This window comes from Telmatherina bonti, assembly GCF_933228915.1.
Source record: "Telmatherina bonti genome assembly, chromosome: 20".
Classification (NCBI taxonomy): Eukaryota; Metazoa; Chordata; class Actinopteri; order Atheriniformes; family Telmatherinidae; genus Telmatherina; species Telmatherina bonti.
The window spans coordinates 31,512,455-31,537,510 of NC_136618.1; the positions used below are offsets into that span (position 1 = coordinate 31,512,455).

Consider the following 25,056-nt stretch of genomic DNA (forward strand, 5'->3'; position numbering starts at 1 on the left):
ATCCACATTGTTTGTCCCCATATCACATTTGGCAGACCTGTTTTCTCTACCCCCCCTCCCTCCACGGCTTGTTAATAACATGATGCGCGGACACCATGTACGATGCAAGTCCACCGTTATTTCCTGAGCAGTGAGCAGGACTGATAAACGGCAGTGATTTGCTCGCTGTTTGACAGTTTGCTTATTTCCTCTTTCCTCAGAGGACCCCTCATCAGCTAATTTCAACATGGCAGCCTCAGAAGCGCAGGTCTTTGGGGAAATGTCATTTTTAATTAAATCCCAGGTCCTTTAAGATAAGCAGTTAGGCGTTAATTTCACCCAGGGCGTGACGTTGTGAGGAGCCCAGGAGCATGACGTATGTCTGTCAAGATTAATCGTTATGCAAAAAAAATGCCCTCCCCCCCCCTTTCTCTACTGTCACTGCATGTAGAAGGAATCCCAAACTGCCCGTCTAACAAAGGACACCATGGGTAATGACCAAATTAACAGGCCCTGCATGTAAACATATACAGTTCTCATGACTCTCTGGTTATACTTTTATAAATCAATCCGGCATTCATCTGGCACTGACATCTGAATAAATTAACAATGTAAGTTTCCTGACTAACTGTCCTGTTACAGCTCGTAATTTATGTTTTTTCTTCCCCTGAAGAAAGCAAAAAAACATTGTGGAGGTGTGAAATGGCTTGTTCAGTCCAATCACCTGCTATGCTTCTAATTTCTCTACCAACCTTTTTAGCTGAGTGAAGCTAAACAAAACATCCATCCATCCATCCATCTGTCTATCTGTCCATCCATCCATTGTCCAGCGGGGTTTGATTGATCGTTCTATGTGGAGTTTGCATGTTCTCCCTGGGTATTTGTGGGTTCTCTCTGGGTATTCTGGCTTCCTCCCACCACCAAAAAACGTGATGTGAAGTTAATTGATCACTCTAAATCCTCCCTATGGAAAATAATGTAAGCATGAATGATTGTTTCTCTCTGTTGGCCCTTTGATGGACGGGTAACCTGTCCAGGGTGTACCTTGCATCTCACCCAATGATTGGATCCCAATGACCCTTAATTGCACTAAATGGTGTAGAAAATGTATATATATATATATATATATATATATATATATATATATATATATATATATATGAAAGATGGATGGATGGATGGATGGATGGATGGATGGATGGATGAAATTAAACACTTAGTGAATGTCTCAGACAATGCAGTCTGGAGGAACATGAGATGGAAGAACCATCATGGGAGGAAAAGCCCCTGCATGGGATGTACTACCGGCAGATCACCGAAGTGGTCGATATAAACAAGTCCTATCAATGGCTAGAGAGGGCTGTACTGAAGGACAGAACAGAGGCACTAATAATGGCAGCACAGGAGCAGGCCCTGAGTACCAGAGCGATTGAGGCCGAGATCTACCATACCAGGCAGGATCCTGGTATGGTAGACTATGCAAAGGAGCCCCTGAAACAATCCAGCACCTCACAGCAGGGTGCAAGATACTGTCAGGCAAAGAATACATGGAGCGCCATAACTAAGTAACTGCATAGTGTACAGGAACATCTGTACAGAGTATGGAGAGGAGACCCCCTCAGACCCAGTGGGAATCTCCCCCCAAGGTGGTGGAGAATGAGAGGGCTATGGTCCTCTGGGACTTCCAGATCCAGACAGATAAAATGGTGGTGGCCAACCAAGCGGACATAGTGATCATGGATAAGCAGCAGAGGAAAGCCGTAGTGATCGATGGATCCATCCCCAATGATGGAAATATCAGGAAAAAGGAGAAACTGGAGAAGTACCAAGACCTCAAGGAAGAACTGGAGAAGGCCTGGAGAGTGAAAGAAACAGTAGTACCCATGGTGATCAGAGCACTAGGGGCCGTGTCCCCCACACTGGAGAAGTGGCTCCAACAGATACCTGATGAGACATCAGATATCTATGTCCAGAAAAGTGCAGTCCTAGGAACTCATACTCTGTAGGCCCCTTGAGCTCCCAGGACTTTGGTAGAGAACCAGAGCTTGAGAGATGAACAGCCACCCGCCATACCCTGGGGAGATGGGAGGGGTTGGTGAGGAAGTTGTTTTTTTTGTTTTTTTTTTTTAAAGATGGATGGATGGACAGATGGACATTTTGAATATGATGTATTGCCGTCTCTAACTTATTTCTCCTTTTTTTCCCCACAGGTCTTCCTGAATAAGTGCAGTTGTACATGTTGATCTGTCTTTTCTGTCCTCTCCATCCCAACCAGTCGAGGCAGATGGCTGCCCTCCCTGAGCCGGGTTCTGCCTGAGGTTTTCTTCCTGTTAAAGGGGAGTTTTTTCCTTCCCACTCTCGCCTCATGCATGCTCAGGATGGGGGGATTGGATCAAAGTCATGATTCGATGCAATCAGTTGGTTTCTATTATAGGCTATGAATGAATTGTCTTGAAATGATGTGTATGTAAAGAGCCCTGTAACAACATTGTTGTGAAGTGGCGCTCTACAAATAAAGTTGATTATATGATGATTTTCGATCCAAGACTTGCTTTGCCCTGTATAACGCTGTTAAAATGAACATGTTTCATGTAATTCCAGATAACACCATTTCTGTGTGTCATTTAGATTTAATGTTTTAATTCTGATGTTTTATCCGTTTTCTCATCTTAACATGATGATATTCAGAGGTTGTGGCATGTTTTTAGTTGGTTTTTAACCATTTTTTTTCGAACACCGTGCTTCCTTTATACAGAACAGTTTCGGAACTTCTCGGCTTTTTCCGCCTCCACTTCGTGCTGCCTCCATTTTGCTTCCGCGTGTGTGTGCGCGCGCGTGTCGGGACTGTAAGCGGAGAGGAAACGGGAGCGGCTACACTTTTAAATCGCTACAGAAATGGACGGGTAATATTTTATCAACCATACTAGCTTCGTGTACGTGGACAGGTGTAGAGGTAACAGAATGTGAAGTGTCGGGTTGATGAAGGAGCGTGTTTACGCCTTAGCTTCCATCGCCACGCGCTCTTTCTGATCAGGAAGTAGCATCATGTTAGCATGCTGCTGCAACTTAGCTCCAGTCCGCATGCTTACCGCACTGAACGGAACATTTTATCTAAATTCCTTGCAAATTAAACACTTTAGTGGAGCAGTTTCCGTTGTGTTTACAGACAACATTGACACAGAAAGCAGTGTGAAGTTAACAAACCTCCAGGATGTGTAATTTACCGGAACATTGATCCTTTGTCCGGTGGCTAACTAGCCGCAGCTGACACAGGTCTGGTCTCAGCTGATGGTGTTTACTTGTAAACAACAACTGTTTCCACCGGTGTTTATTTATATTTACCACAATGGAATTAAAAACACAGGTGTACGAGTCGTATTAGCACGATTTCAACAGCGGAACGGGGATAAAAAAAAAAGTGATATAAAAGTCGATGTGAAGGCTGTAAAGTTGTCATAGTGGAGGCTGACCTCCCAGTAAAGGCAGGATGAGGAGTTATCATCATACTGGGATGGAGTAGTGAAGGCTGACCTCCCAGTAAAGGCAGGATGAGGAGTTATCATCATACTGGGATGGAGTAGTGAAGGCTGACCTCCCAGTAAAGGCAGGATGAGGAGTTATCATCATACTGGGATGGAGTAGTGGAGGCTGACCTCCCAGTAAAGGCAGGATGAGGAGTTATCATCATACTGGGATGGAGTAGTGGAGGCTGACCTCCCAGTAAAGGCAGGATGAGGAGTTATCATCATACTGGGATGGAGTAGTGAAGGCTGACCTCCCAGTAAAGGCAGGATGAGGAGTTATCATCATACTGGGATGGAGTAGTGGAGGCTGACCTCCCAGTAAAGGCAGGATGAGGAGTTATCATCATACTGGGATGGAGTAGTGGAGGCTGACCTCCCAGTAAAGGCAGGATGAGGAGTTATCATCATACTGGGATGGAGTGAATAACAAATGAGGGTGTGAAACCCAAAAAAGGATCAACTTGCAGCTAATAATGTTGGTGTGGTGATGATTTAACTCAAGATTAAACAGTAACTTGTAGTTATATGTGAAATTAGTGGGCTTTACTTTATAATAAATCACCAGAATTGATTTAAAGTGTTACATTTTCAGTCAAAAGTAAAGAAATCAGCTTTTCCAATATTAAATAATCACTTATATTTGGTGTATCTGAGGCTGAAATAGTCATTAACAGATATTTTCTAAAATAAATAAATAAATAAATAAAAGCTTGCTGTAATCAGATTATTCAGCATTTTGTTCCAGTTTAAGTGGCTTGATTTTAACCAGATGAAAATGGTTTTTCTTTCAGCATCGGCGATGTTGCAGTAGGAGTGAAGGTGAGTTTTCTGCTTCCTCATTGTTGTGTTCCTTCGTTTTATTTATTAAAACCATAATTATAAATACTTTAGACAGGGCCGGATTAAAGGTGCACAGGTCCGTAAGCCCAGAATGTTCCAGGGGCCCCCTTCCCCACCGCAACATTGTGAAAAGTGGGAATGATACACTGTGAAACTATTCAGTTCAATTCAACTTTATTTGTATAGCGCCACTTCACAACAATGTTGTCACAGGGCACTTTACAGACACAAATCAACATACACATCATTTCGAGCCAATTCATACATATCCTATAATAGAGACTACATTTTTAACATCTCTCAGCCAGTGGTACCAGTATAAATACACTAGATACTGTGGTGTAACTATCTGGCTTTTATGTGCATTTTGTTTCATGTCCAAACTGCTGGTGTTTTCCCTACGTGGGCCCTACGTGGCCGTTGGCTCCTGGACCTGTGTCCATGATGCCCATTGGATAATCCGGCCTTGACTTTAGATGAATTTAAGTCCTTAGTTTTCTGGAATATTATAAAAAAGATGTTTTCCTGTTAATTCCTTGGGATAAATGATTATTAGCCTCTGGTACGTGTAAGACAGTCTTCACATTGGCACTGTTTGGTCTGGTGAGCCGTGTCCTCGGGACCCTGACCTGCTTGTTCTAGATGTTTCCTCCTCTGCAACACCTGATGCAGGTGAGTTAGCAGCTGGTAAAGGTCTGTGTAGGCCACCGTTTCAGCCTGGTGTTGGAGGGTGAAACATGTAAAACGTTCTGGCCAGGGGTCCCTGAGGACCAGGAAACACTTCCCAATGCTTCTCAGATCAGGATGAACTGGGATGAACTGGAGCTTGGATGAACTGGGGACGGTCCTAGTTCATCCAAGCCTCCGAGCTGTACTGGTGTGAATATGTGGGACTTTGTTCTGGCCTTCAGACCAGTTTCCTGCCGTGTCTTTACAGCCAAACTTGTTTCCTTTGACTGATTGTGGAGTGTTTTAGTTGCTTCTCAGGCTCTCCATCAGTCTGTCAGGAAAGTTCACGTACGTTTTGTTTGGACTGAATCTGTCGGACTGTTCAGCAGGGAGAGGCGGATGGAAGTTTTCTGCGTATTTAGGAAGATAACCCTGCCGTTCTTTCAGTTGTGCTAAACAACAAAGACCTGAATGTCTTTTAAACCTTTCCAACTCAGTCTGTTGGTTTCCTTATATAAGCTGTTATGAACTGGCTTTCATTATGTTTTTTTTTCTCTTTCTGTAAAGCATCTTGAGATGGCATTGCCGTGATTTGACGCGTGAATTGAATTTTGTGGCTCAAATAACATCTGTAGAGTAAACATGAGCCATGTGCCGTGAAGACGGGATCACATTTTATTTCTAATTTCCTTCAGAAGCAGGAAAGTCGTGTTAATTTTTGTGTTTAAGATGCTTGTGGCATAAAACCAGTTTGAACTGGCAGAACTTGGGTTCCTCTGGGCGTCTAACCTGATTTGTCGGGTTCCAGGTGCAGTTCAGTCTGAACTAAACCAGGTTAAAATCCTGTCTGGGAGGGAAGCAGAACAGCTGGAAGATGCACGTCTTTCCGTCTATTCCATCAGCTTTTCAGCATCAGACGGGAGGAAGAAGCTTCCCGGCTGCTGGGAGGGAAATCTCTTCTGGGATTGTTGAAGCTCGTTCGCCGTCCTCGCATTGGGGCTCAAGTTGGACAACTTTATTACCCCTTTCAATTTATTTGCGTCATGTTGGCGCAGCAGGGCCGCGGCGTCTTCTTTATCGTAACCATAAAGAATGCTGGTGACAGAAGAACAATTGGTTCAAATCCAGTCAGACAGGAACAAGGTGGGGGCGTTCGGAGCTATTAGAAAGTTGTGTGTGTAATGGGTCCCCGGCCACTTTCCCGGTCATCCCATCAGTCAGGTTTAAGAGCGCGGGGCGCCCGGCAGCGCCGCCAAACCTCCTGGGACCTGGTATAGCTCAGGCTGAAATGACACATCTTGACATCTTAAATTCAGCAAGATTAAACTGCGAGCAGTAAAGGAGGAGCCCGGTCGCTCGAGCGCTGCTTTATTTCCCCCTCCACCCGCTGCGGCGGTGGCGTTAAGCTGTCCTCAGAGGCTCGGCTCCATTGTTGTGTCTGCAGGGCTGGAAAATCTCACCAACACGCCTGTGTTTCTGTCTTTCTGTCCCCGCAGAGAGGATCAGATGAGCTGAGTATGTACAACAATCCCAACTCTGGCATGAGCAGTATGAGTGGTGAGTTCGTTCCGACCACCCCTGCATACACGGGGGGGTTGCATCGGGCGGCTTGATGGGTAGTAGCAGGTGGCGTTGAGCAGGAATCAACAGATTAACCCTTAAAACTCTGCTTATAGCAATGGGGGGGGGGGATGAATATGTATTCATCCCCTTTCATTAAAGAAAAGGCTGAATTTACAACAGTCACTCAAATAACTGGAGACTTAAAAAAGGAACAATAACTAAAAATTTGCAAAAATATAATTTAGTAATATAAGACACTGTTTTTTCATTTAATTGAGTTGAAAAAAGTATTAAAAAAAACAAACAAAACGGTCCTGGACAAATGAGAGACTTTTCTGTTGAACAGTGGGACAAAATACCTGTCAACAGGTGCAGAAGTCTGACTGAGAGGAACAGAAAACACCTGACTGGAGCGGAAACATTAAAGGATTGTTCAACTAAATAATACTTTTTGAGTGATGTAATATGTAATAAATGATCTTATTTGTTTGCTTTTTTAAAAAAAATATTTCTATTGAACCAGAATTAGAAAATAATGTCATGATTTTATTAAAAGTTTTTATTTATTATTACTTTAGTCAATTTCAGCTTATTTTACAGGCAGCTGTTTTTTTCCTTCTTTAATAAAAGGGTATGAATAAATATGAGCACAGCTGTATCCTACACCTGGATATGTGTGGCGACTAAAAACTGTTTCATGAAGACCATTAAAACCAACATATTGGTGTTTTTTTCACTGCATTTTGGTCATTTATGGGAAATTAGTCAGTGATGAACGAAGTATGGAATTGTGACATGACTTCACAGCAAGCTGTCTCATGATGTTTCCATGATTCAGTCATTTCCACACGTGTCATGTTTACAAAGACTTCATGAATGCACCATTCAGCAGTTCTGATTTTAATGTTGTTCATATTTACATGTAAGTTATCAAACCTGTTAAATGCATGGATCAGTAATAACAATACATTAAAAAGTACACCATCTCAGATGCCTCCTTTCCCCTGCCCTCCCAACACAGAACCTGGGGAAGTACACACACTACACACACACACATTAGGGATGGGACTTTAACACATTGATTTGTGATAAATTAATCAGAAAATGAACGTGTTAAATGAACACATTTAATCGCAGAACGTTGCGGTTTAGTGGTACAGCAACTACACCGTTGTGCATGCTACACCTGTCACTGAGCAGCATATATTTAGTACAGCTGTGGCGATATGCTTTGGGTGCAGATTCATTTTAAATTGGGATTCTCACTATTCTTCGATATTTCTGATTTTTGTAGATTAAAAACAGAAAAAATGTACACAACCTTTTCTTTCCCCAGAGATCTATGTTTACCCCATATTTTTAACATTTTATTCATAAAAACCAAGCTCACCATCACTACTGTGTTGCTAATAGACCTCTATTTTGACATTGAAATGATGATGAAGACGCTTCCTGTCACACTTTTTACCAATCAGAGAGCCTAAAACGACGGTAATGACCAATCAGGAGCAGCCAAAGATCAACAAGTGATCAGAAAAGAAGGGGAAAAAAAGGTCCTTTATGGCTGTAATAAACCCAATCAGACGTTCCTGAAGCAGCGGCGTTGGAGTTTTGTGAGGAAAGCAGTTAAATAGTAGCAGAAGTTACAGTAAATGAATAAAAAACCCTTTTGTTTCTCCTGAAAGCCCAGAGTTTAGAGCCTGATATGCAGATGAGACGAGAGAATAATGTCTGTTGACGGCTTAAAAGGCTTGTTGTTGAAAAACAACAGAGCAGAAATAGGAAAAATCTGAGTTTTAAGGGTTAAAGAGATGCTGAAATACGCGGCAGGAGTTGAACTGTGCCATCATGAGAGATACTTCATGTGAATAAGCTCACGCTCCTCAGTGGGTGGGCACCCACACAACAGCATGCGACTGCAACGGATACCGCTGCATGGTAACGCCGCCTCGCTCTCCACTTCCAGTCTGCAGCATCTTAAAGAAGTTTGTTCCCAACCGCTCCAGTAGGAGGGTTAAACATGCGGACCGGTGGGTGTGGATATGCTTTCCTACATAAATATCTTACCGTTTCATTGCTTCACCACTCCCACATCATGGCCAGTATCCCCTGTGGGACCAGTCTAAGGCGGGGATGAGGCAGATTGATGGTTGTATTTATCCAGATCCTGCCCTGACCTGGTGCTTTCATCAGGAGAGAGGGAGCAGGTAATAAAACCTAAAAGTTCATTAGTCACTGGTTGGTTGTAGCAAAAACCACAACATGTCCGTCTTCGTTCATCATCGTTGATTTACTTTAATCACATCTTATAAAAAGACACGTCTGCTAGTCGATAAATGTGTTGGAACCTCCTCCTCCTGTTCCTGGACCATGTAGAACCACAGACTGCTACGTGTTATTGGCTGGGTGGGGTGAAGCACGTCCACAGAGCCTAACTAGAAGTCCGTCCGCCTAAAGAGTCCTGGCGGAAAGCAGGAAACATCAGTAAACACGTTTCCATGGAGACACTTACCCCATTCGCTTGGAAATCATCCCGATTTTAGATTTCATGCCTGCTGTTTCCATGGTAACTAATCTATTCCGATGTGGCGTGCTCAGAAAGATGTTTACGTCACGGCAGGGGTGGAAAATCAAATCGAAAATCACTCCACAATTTTAAAATCTTTTTTTTTTTTGTTAAAAAATCCATTTTTTTCAAACATTTCAAACAATTTTTTTTTTTTTTTGGTCATTTTTAATTATTATTATTTGATCTTTTTACTCGTCTTCTTGAGCATTATAGCAGCAGAATGATGATCTGGCTGCTGGGTTGTTTTTTCCTGATAGAAATCAAGAAAAATGACGAGCAAAAAAAATAAATTTACACATTTATTTAGTTTTTAATCTACAAAACTCAGCGATATCGAAGAATCGTGAGAATCGCAATTTAAATGGAATCGGCACCCAAAAAATCATCATCAAATCGGAACAAAAGCAGATCATCACAGCTCTACACGGGGTTTATCGCAGATGGAGAGGTCTACAAGCGGATCGTCACCGTTGGTTGACGGCGAGGAAAAGTCGTAGAGACGCTTTGGATTAAAAACAAACTTTATGTCGCCGTGCAGCGAATTCGTTTGTTCACCACCATCTTCCCAAGTGAGTGAGTGCTGTCCAGAGTCGTCTTCACGGACCGCAGTCCTGCAGGGTTTCCATGTGTCCCTGCTCCAACACACCTGGATTACCGTAAATGGATCTATGAAGTTCTACACCGTGATTAATCCATCTGAGTCAGGCGAGTTGGAGCGGGGAAACGTGAAATCCCTGCAGGATTGTGGCTTTTAAAGGCTGGAGCTGATCAGGTCGATAATATGCTGTTACTGACTTGGGAAGAATCACAATACGTTTTATTATCATTGAACCAGCGTCCCAGTGTCTCCCAGTTCAACCAGTCCAAGAACAGACATTTAACAGGAAATGAGGTCACATAATAATACGTTGAATTCAAGGAAAACAAGAAATCTAAATGGTTTTGTAGCAGTTGCGTTATTAAGCATGTTCATTGTTTTATACCACATTAATAATAAACGGTAGACAGTAAAACTGGTCCGACTGTGAGCTCCTTCCTTCCAGGACCGAGTGAATGAAGGTCTCATCCTTACAGACCGCTGTGATGTCCACATTTCCACAGGTTCAGGTGGACAAAATGAGCTCCGCCGTCACTTTTGACACGGTTGGAGAGAGTTGAGCAGAAAGTGGAGCATTGTGAGCTCTCAGCTCGACCACTGAGTGCTTCTCCAGACTGGAAGGCTTTGACTCTGCAGGTTTCCTCTCAGCAATCAGCAGCCTCACGCTGAAAGCTGTTCAGGACTCCAGAAGCGCTCTGACTAATGTTCTGTACTGTTTCCGCTTCGTGGAATATGAAAATAGCTCCATATCAATACAAAACCCCTTTAAAGTCTGAGATTTTTGACAGCAACCTGAGACGTTTTAGGAAATCTGTCACTTTTATCGCCACCTCGTCGGTTGTCTACAAGAAAAAAAGTTAAAAAAAAAAAAACTGACCTGCAGGCAGAAGGGAGAGATTTTAATCCAGATCAAACACCAGGACTGGTTCAGGACTGGCTTCACGCACCAAAACCGTCTAACAAGCTGTGTTTGTAACGAAAACCTCCCATCAGATTCATCAACACGTCAGGATACGTCGTTCATCTGTTACTGGTGAATACTAGGGGTGGGAAAATCAAACCAAAAATTGAAATCAGGATTTTTTTTTCTTCACAATTTTAAAATGTTCTTTTTTAAAATAACTAAAACTAATGCACTATAAAAAATGTATCCTTTTCATTGTTTTTATTGATCATTTTACTCGTCTTCTTGGGCATTACAGCAGAATGATGGTCTGGCTGCTGGGTTGTTTTTTTCCTCATTTAAAATGAACAAAAATGACGAGCAAAAAAAAAAGTTTTATACTTTTTTTTTTGTTTGTTTTTAATGGACAAAAATCAGCAATATCGGAGAATTGTGAGAATTGCAATTTAAATCAAATTGGCACCCAAAAAATTGAGACAAAAGCAGATCATCACAGCCCCAGTAAACACCATTGTCATCCTGACACCTGCTGGCCCGAATCTGCAGGTAAACACCTGGAAACCTCCATAAGACTGAGGACGCTGCAGAGATAGAGACCAGGACAAGTCATCAGAATGAATGATTAATGATGATGTTCACTGAAACCTTCTTTTTTAAAGTGACTCTTCCTTCATTCATTTTCTGTATGACTAAGTCTAAAAGGCTCGACACATGGGCAGCGACTTCGTTTCTTTTATTTATATTCCATTAAACCTGCGTCCTCCTCCAGCCAGGCAACCCTAACCCAGCCAGCAGGCGACAGGCAGGGACACCTGGACAGGTACCTAGTCCATCTCACTGTCATTATAAATAATTCAGGTAATATAAAAGCAGATTCATGGACTATCAGGTCTAATTCCTCCTGAACCGACGGCAACCTGCCGTCTGGTCCATGAAGGCATCAGGACTGACACGCTGCTGGTGTTGTAACTACAGAGGAAAGTGTCGCATTGAACGGCTTCTACAGTTTCTACAAATGACATCCTGCTGCATCAAAACAGCATCTTTTAACATTTCCAGGTCAGCAGTTTATTAACTAGATCAGTTATTAACCAGGAGGTCAGCGTGTTATTAACCAGGAGACCCGGCCATAACCTCCATCTCCGGTATAGTAAATAAAAAGAAGGTTGTAAAACGAGCGCATGCAGCCGGTGGAGGTAACTGCAGGTGGTTTGGGTGTTTATGGAGGGAACAGGTGTGAACGTGTGTTCGGTCTGTATCAGAAAACCGGTCGGTCTCAACTGCAGCTTGTTAATAAAAAAAAAAAGCCATTTAATTTTCCTCTGAAAGAAATAACACCACCAGGTCACCGTCTGCTGCGTCAGTGTCTGCTTTATGTTAGAAAATAATAAGTCCTTGATAATGACAAAGTTTATAAATCTGACCAAAGAACACACAGCAAACGTAGCTTTATTGTGCTTTAATGAAATGACTTTAAACATTGAAGCGTCTCTGACCTGGGAACCAGTCCAGGATGGGGATTAAAACCAGATTCCTTCATGTCGTGCTAGTCGAAGCTCCTCAGGTTGCTCTTAATTCGGGCTGGGCTATTAATTGGATTTTAATCTATGATCTGTGTTTTCAATGATCATAAAACTAAAAGGGTGTGATTATTTTTCTCTCTGCAGTTTCCTCTCCTGCTGTCTTCAGCTGCTAATCGAGCGTCTCTGGCGTTGCAGCGCTGTGCTGTAAACTCCTCCCACAGCCGCTTTGCTTTCATTCAGACACTGTTGACAACTTGGCGACTTTCTCGCTAAATCTGGAGACTTTTTTTGTTAAAAGTGACAAATCTAGCAGCTTTTACTGGAGTTATTAGAGACTTTTCTGGTGTTTTGGCGACTGACTTGAAGACACATATTGTTCTGCAGTTACTGTAAGGAAGGAGCAGCGGGAGCCTCTCCCGTCCTAAAGCACTCCCAGGCGGCCAGTCTCAGTCGGCTCCGGCTGCAGGTCCATGTAGAATAACTGCAGTAGGTTGTGGAAGTTCACCTAAACATAGTTTACACCATTGTCAGTGACAACTGGCTGCATTATTTTCCTATACATAGTTCGGCCAGAGGGATTATTAAATACTGTAATAATCCCTCCGTTACGGGGCGTTACCATAGCAACGTGTTAACCAGCTGGTTCAGATCAGCCGTCTTTTAACAGGTGAATGAGAGAAACGCGCTGCAGCCTGACAGCGGTTGTTTGGTATAAAACGTACATCCAGGCCAACGTAAAATAGGTTGTATAATATAGCATATTTAGAAAGTGATATAAAAATAAATACAAATTTGTTATTAAATGTTTACTGTGTGGGACCATGGTAAAAGCGGATTAAACAACTCGTAACCGTACATTAGACGGTTATAACGCACAACGCGGAGTGTAGAACACCACGACACGCAGCTTTATTGAATCCTTATATCAATTCAGTTTACATCAGTATTTGCACTTTGTCAAGACAAAGCTTCATGTTATTTGTTTGTTTTCTAAAATCTGTGGAATCATAAAGACATTGTTTAAAAGACATGGTTTAATGTTAACTATATTCATGTTGTTAAAGATAAAATGATAATCGTGTTAAAAAATCGAGATCTCAATATCAGTCAAGAATAATGATGATTTTTGCCATAATCGAGCAGCCCTACTCCTAACGCCGTTGTCCTTCTGTAAACAGCTCCAGATGATTGGCAGCAGGTTGGCTGGAAAGCCTGAGCTTTACTTACATTCTTATATTAAACCTGTAGATGGAGCTTCTAACGGCAACGATAGTAAGAAGCTGAGGGTGGAGGAAGCTCCTCCGTCGCGTGTGATCCACATCAGGAAGCTGCCCAATGAGGCGTCGGACGCGGAGGTCATCGCTCTGGGTCTGCCTTTCGGTAAAGTCACCAACATCCTGACCCTGAAGGGGAAAAACCAGGTGAGTGCAGGACGCCGTGTGTAATCCACCTGGATTACGGTGGTCAGGTCGGTCCTTCCTTAATGGTCAGGAGGTGTCAGAAGGCCCATTTCTGCTGCCTCTGGTACAGAAACTGGCGTGTCCATTTCAAACGCCATATCACATGTCCTCCAGGCATGTTGCCATACCTGTCAAGTCGGTCCAGCCACCAGTGGGCAGGACTGGGTTAACTGGGATTTGACACTGGTTGGTCGCAGTAATGCACAAACGGACCAGATTATGTGCGTAAGAGATGGACGAAACGTCTGTTTCTACGTGGATCCGTGTTCTGCACCCAGCAGAAATGGGCCTCTGGCAGTGTATCGAGTTTGTCCACCTGAAAGCTCGTTGTGTGTCTGAGTGGGCACCGTTGGTCCATGAGATTCCTGTCTGAAACATCGGCTTCTTCTTCGCTGACAGCTGCCTCTTAGTATTCAGACACGTAGCTGCTGTGGAGACGTCTGCTTCGGGACAGGCGGGAACGGCGTTTCCCTGCTTATGTTGCATAACGAGCACGTCTTAAATCTGTTCTGGTGTTTTTCAAGGCGATGTCTTGGAAGAAATGATCAGTGGTTGTCTCTCCTGTCAGGCTTTCCTGGAGATGGGGACAGAGGAGGCAGCCATCACGCTGGTGAACTACTACACCACCGTCCCTCCACATGTCCGCAACGTCCCCGTCTTCATTCAGTACTCCAACCACAAAGAGCTGAAAACCGATTCGGGCAATCAGGTTAGTCCAGCTGGAAAGGTCCTCTTCCATTGCCGTGAAACTCCTCTGACACCATTAACACCTGGAGTTGGAGTTTGTAATGGGATCAGTGGGAGCACATCAGTTTTAAGGGACAATGCTGCTGTGTTGGCTCAACTCACTTCCTCTTTACCAACACGTTTATCCACCAATACGTCTCACGTAAAGACTCTGAAAGCCTTTTTATTTCATTTATAGTTGTGCTCAGATGTATTCATCCCCTTTCATTAAAGAAAAGGCTGAATTTACAACAGTCACTCAAATAACTGGAGACTTAACAATAAATAAAAATTTGCAAAAATATAATTTAGTAATATAAGACACTGTTTTTTCATTTAATTGAGTTGAAAAAAGTAGAAAAAAAAAACCCAAACAAATGTGTCCTGTTCTGTTGAACAGTGGGACAAAATACCTGTCAACAGGTGCAGAAGTCTGACTGAGAGGAACAGAAAACACCTGACTGGAGCGGAAACATTAAAGCATTGTTCAACTAAATATTATTTTATGACTGATGGAATATGTAATAAATTATCTTATTTGTTTGCTTTTTTTAAAAAAATATTTCTATTGAACCAGAAGTAGAAAATAATGTCATGATTTTCATAAAATTTTTATTTATTATTACTTTTTGTCAGCTTATTTTACAGGAAGCTGTTTTTTTCCATCTTTAATGAAAGGGGATGAATAAATATGAGCACAACTGTAGCTGTGAGACAGAAAGTATACTGGAGAAACGATGCTGACATGTTGGACAGCCAGACGCCTGCAGGATGCAGCGTTGTATCATCCGGTAATGGCGGCTGCTGCTCCGTTGAAGAGAAAGCGTCTGACGGCGTGTGTTTGGTTGCAGCGGACCCAGGCCATGCTGCAGGCGGTGTCGGCGGTCCAGTCTCCCAGCTCGGATGTGCAGGAGATTCTGGCCGCGGCGCCCAGTCCCGTGCTGCGGATCATCATCGACAACATGTTCTACCCCGTAACGCTGGATGTCCTGCAGCAGGTAAAGCACCGTCTGAAGCGTGCTCCGCTGGACGCGCAGCTTACAGCTGATTGGCTGTTCGCTTTCATCTCATCTGCAGATTTTCTCCAAGTTTGGCACGGTCATGAAGATAATCACCTTCACCAAGAACAACCAGTTTCAGGCTCTTCTGCAGTTCAGCGATCCTGTGAACGCTCAGCATGCCAAGCTGGTGAGAAGGGGGAGTTTCCTCTCCACCGTACGGAGCCTAACCCCGACCCTGACCCTAACCGTAACCCTGACCCTAGCCGTAACCCTGACCCTGACCCTAACCGTAACCCTGACCCTGACCCTAACTGTAACCCTGACCCTGACCCTAACCGTAACCCTGACCCTAACCGTAACCCTGACCCTGACCCTGACCCTGACCGTAACCCTGACCCTGACCCTGACCGTAACCCTGACCCTGACCCTGACCGTAACCCTGACCCTGACCCTAACCGTAACCCTGACCCTAGCCGTAACCCTGACCGTAACCCTGACCCTGACCCTAACCGTAACCCTGACCGTAACCCTGACCCTGACCCTGACCCTAGCCGTAACCCTGACCGTAACCCTGACCCTGACCCTAACCGTAACCCTGACCCTAGCCGTAACCCTGACCGTAACCCTGACCCTGACCCTAACCGTAACCCTGACCGTAACCCTGACCCTGACCCTGACCCTAACCGTAACCCTGATCCTCCTCTGCAGGCTCTGGACGGGCAGAACATCTACAACTCCTGCTGCACGCTGCGCATCGACTTCTCCAAGCTGGTCAACCTCAACGTGAAGTACAACAACGATAAGAGTCGGGACTACACGCGGCCGGAGCTGCCAGCCGGCGACGGGCAGCCCAGCCTGGACCCGGCCGTGGCCGCAGCCCTCAGCAAAGACTCCGGCTCCCTCCTCGGTAAGATCCCAGGTAGATCCCGTCTTTACTCTTCTTCCATTGATCTGCAGCTGTTGGAGGAGATTCTCCCGTTGGAACTGTAGCGTTGTAATGCCGGCGTTTTCTTCTCTACTTCCTGCCAGGAGCCCTGAACCCTCTGAGCGCCGCAGCAGCAGCAGCTGCTGCTGCAGGGAGGGTGGCCCTGGCTGGACAGGCGGGCTCCGGCGGGGTCCTGCTCGTAAGCAACCTCAACGAGGAGGTTAGTAACACGAAGAGCGGTGAGACGTACAGACCAGGCAGGGCTGTCGCTCCACATCACCTCTGTCCATATGTTTCTGTTGCAGTCCGTCTCCATTTGATTGTTTTCTTTTCTGCCTTTCAGGATGTTTTTAGAGTTTTTTTTTTTATTCAAAGCAGCTCTTTAAACGCGGACAGTTCAGCTTAGGAAGAATCTGATTCGTTGTCCCCAGAGGTAGATCCCAGATACACAAATCCCTGATTCCTAATCCGCTTATTTATTATGGAACTAGAAATGCGGTCTGTTGGTGAACCGGTGGATCCCTGCAGCTATCAAACATCTATGAGAGGTTTTCCACCAGCTGGGATTCCTTCCGTCTGGTTTTTCCTGGACAAGTGGAACAAAACTGCGTTTCCGACTCTGGACATCCGTGGTTAGGAACTCTGCTTCCGATGAGGAGAATCCCCTAAACGTTGTCGTAACGTAGGATGTCCACACATCAGGCGACGTTTATTAAAGTTCGAACCTTTTAAAGCCGAGAAGACGATGAGCTGAACCTGAAACTGGGAAAATAAACGTGATAATTCCCAGTAAACGACAGTCTGCTCAGGAAGGCAGATTTGGTTAAAGGTTTCTGTAGAGGTAGAGCTCTGTCGGACTAGTCCGGGGTTCAGGAACCAGCTGGGTGATCCCTGACGTGCCAAACGGGAAAACATCCCGCTCGCAGCTGGAGGCCAGCGTCTGTGTAGCCGACATGACGTCGGGGTAAACCAGTGAAACCAGTCTGGGCTCTGAGCTCGTTGCTCCGCCAGAAGCCAGAACTTCGGGTCACATGAACAATAGAAGTTCCTTTTCATCGGGTCCATTCAGCCTCCAGCAGGAGTCTGCGTCTGCGGGGGGGTGTCTGGGCTTTAACGTGCAAACAACCCGGTTATTTCATGTTTAACCTGAGCTGCAGGCGACTGGGCGAGCATGTGGAGATGTTTGATCGACTAGTTTATTAAAACAATCCGTTTGAACGGCATCAGCAGCGGCAAACTTTTCTGCATTAGCCACGCCCACCTCAGACGGCTGACCAATCACACAGCCACAAGTGTTGAGGAAGAATAAAAAGTTTTATCGTGGAGCTCGCTGCAGGCTTTAGCCGGTAATCACCCCGGATCAGTCTAATTCCTGGACTGTCCCAGCTAATCGATGCTAATCCAGAGCTTTCAGAGGTGTGCCTGATTTTTATTTGTTTTATTTCCATGAACGCGTCATGCTTTTATTTCCCTGCCTTATCAGACTCATTGTGTCCCTGCAGAGAGGGGGGGGGGGGGGGGTTGCAGTTGTTTCTCACAGCGCCACAACCTTCCCTCTCCTCTGACCTCCCTCCTTTGTCAGACTGAATTGACTCTGCTAACTGTCTCTCTTCTGTTTTTCTCTCGGAGTGCTCCCACCTCTCCCAGCACATATGAAAGCTCATATGAAACCATTCTGTTGTGTCCTAATGTGCGTCTCTTCCCGGGAACAAGCACCTGGCTCTCTGAAACGCTTGCTCACTGTCTCCCTTTCTCCTTTGTTTAAACGGTGAAGATTAAACGGCATCTAATCTGTGTCTGCTCATCTGACTGTGAATGAAGGCGTCACGCGGGAGCCTGTTGACAGTATCATGTTCCGATACTGTCCTGAAGCTTTCTTGTGCGCCTTCACCACAACTCTTGCATGCGCCGCTGGGAAGACGTGGAACTGCATGCTTGTCCTAACTCAACTTTCCCCCCTCAGCCTCTCTCCTTGTGGTAGCGCTCTCCTCTGTTGAAAGATGCTGGATGTTGAGGTTTCCGAGCTGCTGCATGTTATTCTGACTTTATATTGCTGGTTTTTTATTATGATTTTGTACTTTTTTTACCTCCATGCTTGTCCAGGGTATTTCAACTAAAGAAAACATTGATCCAAGCCATTATCTCTGACCAAACTACCTGCATTGTTCCACTGTACTGACCTATATTTTATTTTTGTCCCTCCCCCTTCCTCACTTTGAATTTTGTTTTGTATTTCCCCCAATTTGCATTCACCTCCCTGTCCATCTCTCTCTCTCTTTCTCTCCCTCTCTCTCCCTCCCCATCCCTTCCTTTTCTCCTCCATTTATCCTGCCACCCCCTCCAATCTGGGGGGAAATTTTAAACCTCAAATGACCCCCTCTTGCTCCAACATTAACCACCTAAACCCCCTTCCATGACTCCTCCTCCATGACCCACCACTTCCATCACTCTCCGGGGGGAAAACAAAACCACCATCCCTCCTACCTACCTCCGCTCTGGATCGATCTGTCCATCTCTACCTCCGCTCCGCTCCGACTCTTCTACCTCTCTACCTGTCTCACGCTGCTTGTTGCTCTTCTCTCCCTCTAAAGATGGTTACGCCCCAAAGTCTGTTTACCCTTTTCGGTATGTTATCGTTAGCTCTCTCTCCTCTCTCTGTCTCTCTTTTTCTACCTTTTTGTTCTGTTTCAATTCTGTCTTTGAGACTTGTTTTATTATTATTATTATTATTATTATTATTATTATTATTATTATTATTATTATTATTATTATTATTATTATCCTGCTTTAATCTAATTTAAGTACAGTTTTTTTTTAGCTAATTTCTCTTGTTTCTCTCTGGTTTGTAAGCCCTTTTGGCCCCTGTTTACCGGTTTGGGTTAATGTTTATTAAGGAGCCTGAATGTCAGCGTAGTAGTGTGTTAATGCACGGTTAAGCCGTTTGTTTTCTGCATGTTGTATTTCTAGCCATCTGACACAGCTTGATAAGTTATCTGTGTAGAGGGCGGCTCGTCTCTCTCTTCCTGTTCTGTTTCCTCTCCTCTCCCTTTTTAGTCTACTGTAATCCTTCTGGATGTACTCTGCTCTTCTTTCCTCTGTTTCTTGTCTGTAGTTTATTTTTTTTTTCTCCAGTGCTAACTTTGGATTTTCTAACTGTCTGCTTTCTCTCCACCTCACCTCTTGTCCTCCTGCCTGCCTGTGGCTCTAATGCAGGAGTGTACGGTGATGTCCAGAGGGTGAAAATCCTTTACAATAAGAAGGACAGTGCACTGATTCAGATGTCAGACTCCAATCAGGCTCAGCTAGGTGAGTACGTCGCCACAGACCGGTGTTTGTGGTCTTTATGTTTTTCTGTGTCATTTCCTAATTTGTTTGCTATTTAACCTCTTCATCATGCATGCCACCATCACAAATCATGTCTTACTTCTGCCGTTTTGTTCTGACAAGTTTTATTCCAGCTCTAAAACACTCATGAAGGTCCTGCTGGTTTCCATGGAGATGAAGGAGGTTTTATAGAACTCGCTCTTCCCTTCATAAACTATCTAAAGCTTTACACATTCCTAGATGGATCAGGCTGCTTCCTCTAGTTTTTACTGGAAGTTATGTGTTTTTAGCCTAGACTGTATATAGAGATGGTCAGAGCCTCCATGACTCCGAGCTTTCTGTAGCTAAGAGCTAACCAAGCTAACCTGGAGATAATGGGAGCTAACCAGCTAACGGAGGTAAGCGGGCTAAAGCTAAGTCACGTTGTTAACCGGCTAAAAACCGCGGTGGTTCTACGTTCTTCTGACTTGAAGGAGGAGATCGGGTACCTGTCAATCAAAAGGACACGCCCCTAAATATGCCGAACTTTAAGATTAAATTACTTTTAAACGGGCGAGTTAGAAAAAAATTCACTCCCCCCACAGTTGTCATGAAGGTAAACCTGACCTATTAAACCTAAAATGGATTTTTGTACCAGGCTGTAAACATGTTTATTCCTGCTGTAAACGTGTTTATTTCTGCTGTAAACATGTTTATTTCTGCTGTGAAGTTGGTCTTTTTAACATGGGAGTCTATGGGGATTTGCTCTGTTTTGCAGCCCCTAGTGGATGAAGGGGGAACTGCAGTTTTATGCACTTCTGTGTAGGCTTTACTTTTAACGGCCGGAGGCTCCGTCCATCTTTCATATATGGTCTATGGTTTTTAGGAGGACATTACAGCCATTTACATGTTTGCTAAGTAGCAGGTGAAGTAACTCTGACTCAGTAACACATGTCCTTATTCTGACACCTCTCTGGTGATCTCTCGCATCGAGATTCATTCATACGTGCAGCCCATATAGGTGTGAAGACATACCTCATTTATTTTGGGTCATTTCAGACAGGAGGCAGAAAAAACGAGCCTTGCGATGAAGAGTTCTGAATCTAGTTTGCTTCTGCGTCTGTTTAATCGCATTTCAGCGGGTGGCGTCACCCACAGCGTGGCACATATCAGACGTTTGTTCAGAAGCGTCTGAGTTTCAGTCGGAAGAGATTTTACTTTGTTTTTACAGCACAAAGAATTTATTGAATGTCAGGAAGGCAGGTTGACATTTACAAAGCCGGGTTTGATGAGACTCTGAAGTGTTGACGCTCTGACCTTTTGTCTGCTTCGCCTCGGCTCCAGCAATGAGCCACCTGAACGGCCAGAAGATGTACGGGAAGATAATCCGGGTGACGCTGTCCAAGCATCAGACGGTGGCGCTGCCTCGCGACGGTCTGGATGACCAGGGTCTTACCAAGGACTATGCCAACTCCCCGCTCCATCGCTTCAAAAAACCTGGCTCCAAGAACTTCCAGAACATCTTCCCGCCTTCGGCCACCCTTCACCTCTCTAATATCCCGTAAGTACCGAGCGAGTCGGCCAAGGATCATGCATATTCACACATAAACGGGAAATATCACTGGTGGACGTCTCACCCGACCAGTGTTTAGCTGTGTTCACACTTTTCTCTCTAACAAAGTTGGATTTGACCCACTTTAACCCAAACTACAACACTTACCATTTCCCCGTCAGCGCCCTCCATCGCCGGCTGAGCAGCATTTCGAGAAATACACACGATAGATGTCACTGTGTCATTGAACACGTTAAGTCTTAAAGGACAAAAATGTCCTCTTCCAAATAAACGGCCATAAAAATGTGACAGATTCTTTGTTTCTGATTTGATAAAAAAAAAAAAAAAAATTCTGAACATCTGAAACTACTTGAGCCCTGCATTCAAAGATTCATCAGATTTTAATCTACTAAAAGTCGCCTTCATGGCTTCTTGTCACTGGTGGTTTTTATAAGAGGGGAAAAAAGGAGAGACTGAGACTCATTCTGGGCAGCAGAGGGGTTCAGATCTTTATCATTTTAATATGATCTTCATGTTACAAATATTCCCCTAAATATTGACTCGGATGCATTTTTAGTTTTTTTTTTGGTTTTTTTTGTTTTGTTTTTTAAACCCCGTTTAGTCGGTAGGGCAAAAACATCAACTTTCCAAAACTATTTCTTCATTAAAACTTTTCAGCTTCTTGAGGTTTAAAACATTTGATCTGCTTGAATCTTGATCAGAACAATTAAATGATAAACAATTATAAAGATTTAAACTCTCTACGTTATAGTGCTGACATTTTTATAAAACCTCTCAAAAATAAGTTCATTTTTATTTGATGCAGGACAAAAGTAACTCAACGACTCATTAAAATGACAGTTTTAATATGCCAAATATGATTGTGCATTTTGTGATTCCACACCATTTGCCCATTACAGGCCTGCATAAAAGATGGTCATTTTTCGAGGTTTTGTGCTCGTAATTGAGCTTAAATAACTGTTTCCCAGTTTCTGGCCAGCCTGATCTCTGTTAAGGAGGTCACAGAATTAGTTTAGTATGTATTTTCAAGAATATCCTGAACCATGATCAGAAACATTTAGAGAAATGTAATAAAATAGTTAAGGCTGTAGAGAATGAGTGTGAATGGTTGTTTGTCTCTTTGTGTTGGCCCTATGATGGACCGGCGACCTGTCCAGGGTGTACCCTGCCTCTCGCCCAATGATAGCTGGGATAGGCTCCAGCTTCCTGCAACCCTTAGTCAGACTAAGCAGTTCGGGAAATTAATGAATAAATACAATCAAAGAACCAAGCGGTTGGTTTAGGCCCTGAAATGGCAAAACTAAACCAACTAAAGCGCTCCTTCCACTGGCCAGTCTGGCTCGGGACCTGAAATACCAGAACTAAAACCAGTAGCAACAAGGGCTGGACAATAATCCAATAACAATATATATCGATCAATAGATGTTTAGTGCGATACAAAAAAGGTTTATTAAAAAGTTCAACAGAAAAAGACAGTTTACCTTCCTTTTTTTTTTTTTTTTAATCATAGCCTGTCATGTAGCTTAATACAGTCATTAGTTTTACAAACTCTAACCCCAGTATGCTCTGGCAGCAAACCCCGCCCCTCTAACCCCTCTCCAGCCACATCAAGAAGAGAATCAAACTTTGTTTATACGGCACTTTTTATGCCAGATTGTAGCACAAAGTGCTTCACGTATTAATAAGAAACAGTTTTTGAATCCTAAAGGAAGAAAAGGAAAGAAAGATCCTGACCCACCTGCTTTGGTCCCGGCTGCTCCTGCTGGTATGGACATCCAGGAGGAAACTCCAGCTGTGGAAAGACCTGGTGTGTCCGCCTGGACGACGCTGCTTGAAGCCATCTTTATTTGTTGGCTTTGGACATTTAGCTACTTTATTTCATCTGATTTCTTAGAATTGGTCTTATTGTGCTGGACATTAGTTGCAGTGTTTATACATCTCTGATGTTAGTTTTTTATGGTGTCTCGTAGTTTGGAGTCTCAAAAGTTGGTATATAATGTAAACGTATATGTGATCATCATCACGGCCTCTTCCTCTCCCACCCTTCACTTCACCAGACAAGATGTGGCGGAGGATGACCTGCGGCTGCTCTTCTCCAACACAGGAGGCACCGTGAAAGCATTCAAGTTTTTCCAGTACGTAGCCCGATCCTCCACCCCGCGGTCAGACATGAGGACGCTCTGTTTTCCAGCTGTGAACTAAAGTCCTCTCTGATGTCTTCCAGGGATCGCAAAATGGCTCTGATCCAGATGTCGACGGTGGAGGAGGCCATCCAGGCTCTGATCGACCTTCATAACTACAACATAGGGGGAAACCAGCACCTCCGGGTTTCCTTCTCCAAGTCCACCATTTGAGAATGTACCAGAAACTACCGGTTGTTCTGGTTTTACTGGTTTTATAGAAACAGGCGGACTGTCGGAGCAACGGGGGGACCACGTAGATCCAATCTGTTTGGGTTTGTTTTTCATCATCTGTCATTCCTTGAAAGGGACTGAAACTTTGACACTGGACGTCTCCTGCCATGAACTGTACCTCCACGCACGTCAAACAGAAGATTGACATCATGATTGTCCCCCCGAACACCAGTGTTTTTCAGCAGATATCGTACTTCCGTGCCTTACTTGACAAGATCAACTGCTTGACCAGCCTGACACCTCCTGGTGGCCCTCCTCATGAGGCACATGTGTATAGAATATGTTTTTGTTTTCCAACCCCGAGACATTTTTTCTGATTTTGAGGCTGTAGCTTTGTTAGCTTCAGACCTGAGGCAACGCGTTAAAGATGCGACGGCACTGCCAGTTTAACTTGAACTCATATCTTACTGGATTGTAAGATTTCTCCCCTGAATGTGGCCATGGAGTTTGTTTTTGAAGCCTTTCATACTTTAACCTTAGTGGTGAGGTGTCGTCGTCGGTGACCATGTCTTCTGGGCATGTGTAGTGATGATAGGAAGTGTTGCATGCTGTGGAAGCAGTTCGAGTCCACTGTGATGTCATTGTCATGTGACAGTTTACCTGAGAGGGCTACTCGGTTGGACCAAAGTTTCTGTGCCTTTAGTGTGTTTTTTTTTTTTTTCTTTACCTTGAGGGGAAAAAACTTTGATTTTTGGGAACATGTTTAACTGATTTGGCAAAAAAAAAAAAAAAAAAAAAATTCTCTATATTTTTTCTTCACGTCAGATTTTCTACAGCTGAAAATAGTTAAATGTTCCAGTGAGGCCCGATTAAAGGACGAGGGGAGATGCAACACGCTGTCCTGCTTTCTCAGTTTCCCTCTCAGCCTGGCTTGTGTACTCTGCATTACCTCTGTGGCATGCCTAATAAAACTCTTCTGTAGCTCCGCATTCACCTCCTCTCTGTCCCTTCCTCAGTCCCAGGGTGGGAAGGAAGCCAGAATCCATTTTGGAGCCATTTGAAAACAAGTAATAATAAGGCAGATTGAGTCTTGTGATAGTGCTAATTTACATTTTCCCACCCTGCCAACTGACATCTCATCTCTGGTAGTAGCCTCCTCTCTAATCAGGCCGACTTCCTCCATGCCGTTAGTGTGATCTGTCTGCTTGCTTCCAAACAGTTTACCCGTTGCATGCTGTTGCCTGAGTTGCTCTCTACATTTTTATGCTCCTGGCGTCTCCAGGGCATCGTTGAGAAACTTTGTCCATGTAAGATGATTTCATTTAAAGGCTGACCCATGTGGATGGGTTCCATCAGAACATCAATCTCCGTCTCCTTCACAGTTAACCTTTCAAATGGTTTTAGTTTCATCCCCAAAGAGAAAAATGTTGTTCAGTTGCAAGATGAAGGTGTAAAATCCACCAAATGACAATAATGAAGAGCAAGAGAAGAGGAAGGAGTGGTCCTGGCTGCCCTGGCAGCTGGGATCCAGACAAAGAAGACTTT

General features: G+C 44.1%; 1 protein-coding gene across 2 annotated transcripts; it reads left to right on the forward strand.

The window, feature by feature from the left end:
- Window positions 1–2,836: 2,836 nt before the first annotated feature.
- On the forward strand, window positions 2,837–24,492 carry LOC306770570 (polypyrimidine tract-binding protein 2-like). 2 transcript variants are annotated; one of them, XM_079259443.1, is made up of 14 exons: window positions 2,837–2,882; window positions 4,295–4,322; window positions 6,509–6,569; window positions 13,418–13,590; window positions 14,198–14,338; window positions 15,207–15,353; window positions 15,433–15,543; window positions 16,065–16,275; window positions 16,386–16,501; window positions 18,873–18,906; window positions 19,495–19,587; window positions 20,929–21,145; window positions 23,215–23,292; window positions 23,382–24,492. In XM_079259443.1, the coding sequence occupies exons 1-14, from the start codon at window positions 2,875–2,877 to the stop codon at window positions 23,509–23,511; spliced, it is 1,548 nt and encodes a 515-aa protein (XP_079115569.1). In that variant the 5' UTR covers window positions 2,837–2,874; the 3' UTR covers window positions 23,512–24,492. The 2 variants fall into 2 exon arrangements, with proteins under 2 accessions (XP_079115569.1, XP_079115570.1); XM_079259444.1 differs by having other exon boundaries at window positions 16,065–16,263.
- The last annotated feature ends 564 nt before the right edge of the window (window positions 24,493–25,056 follow it).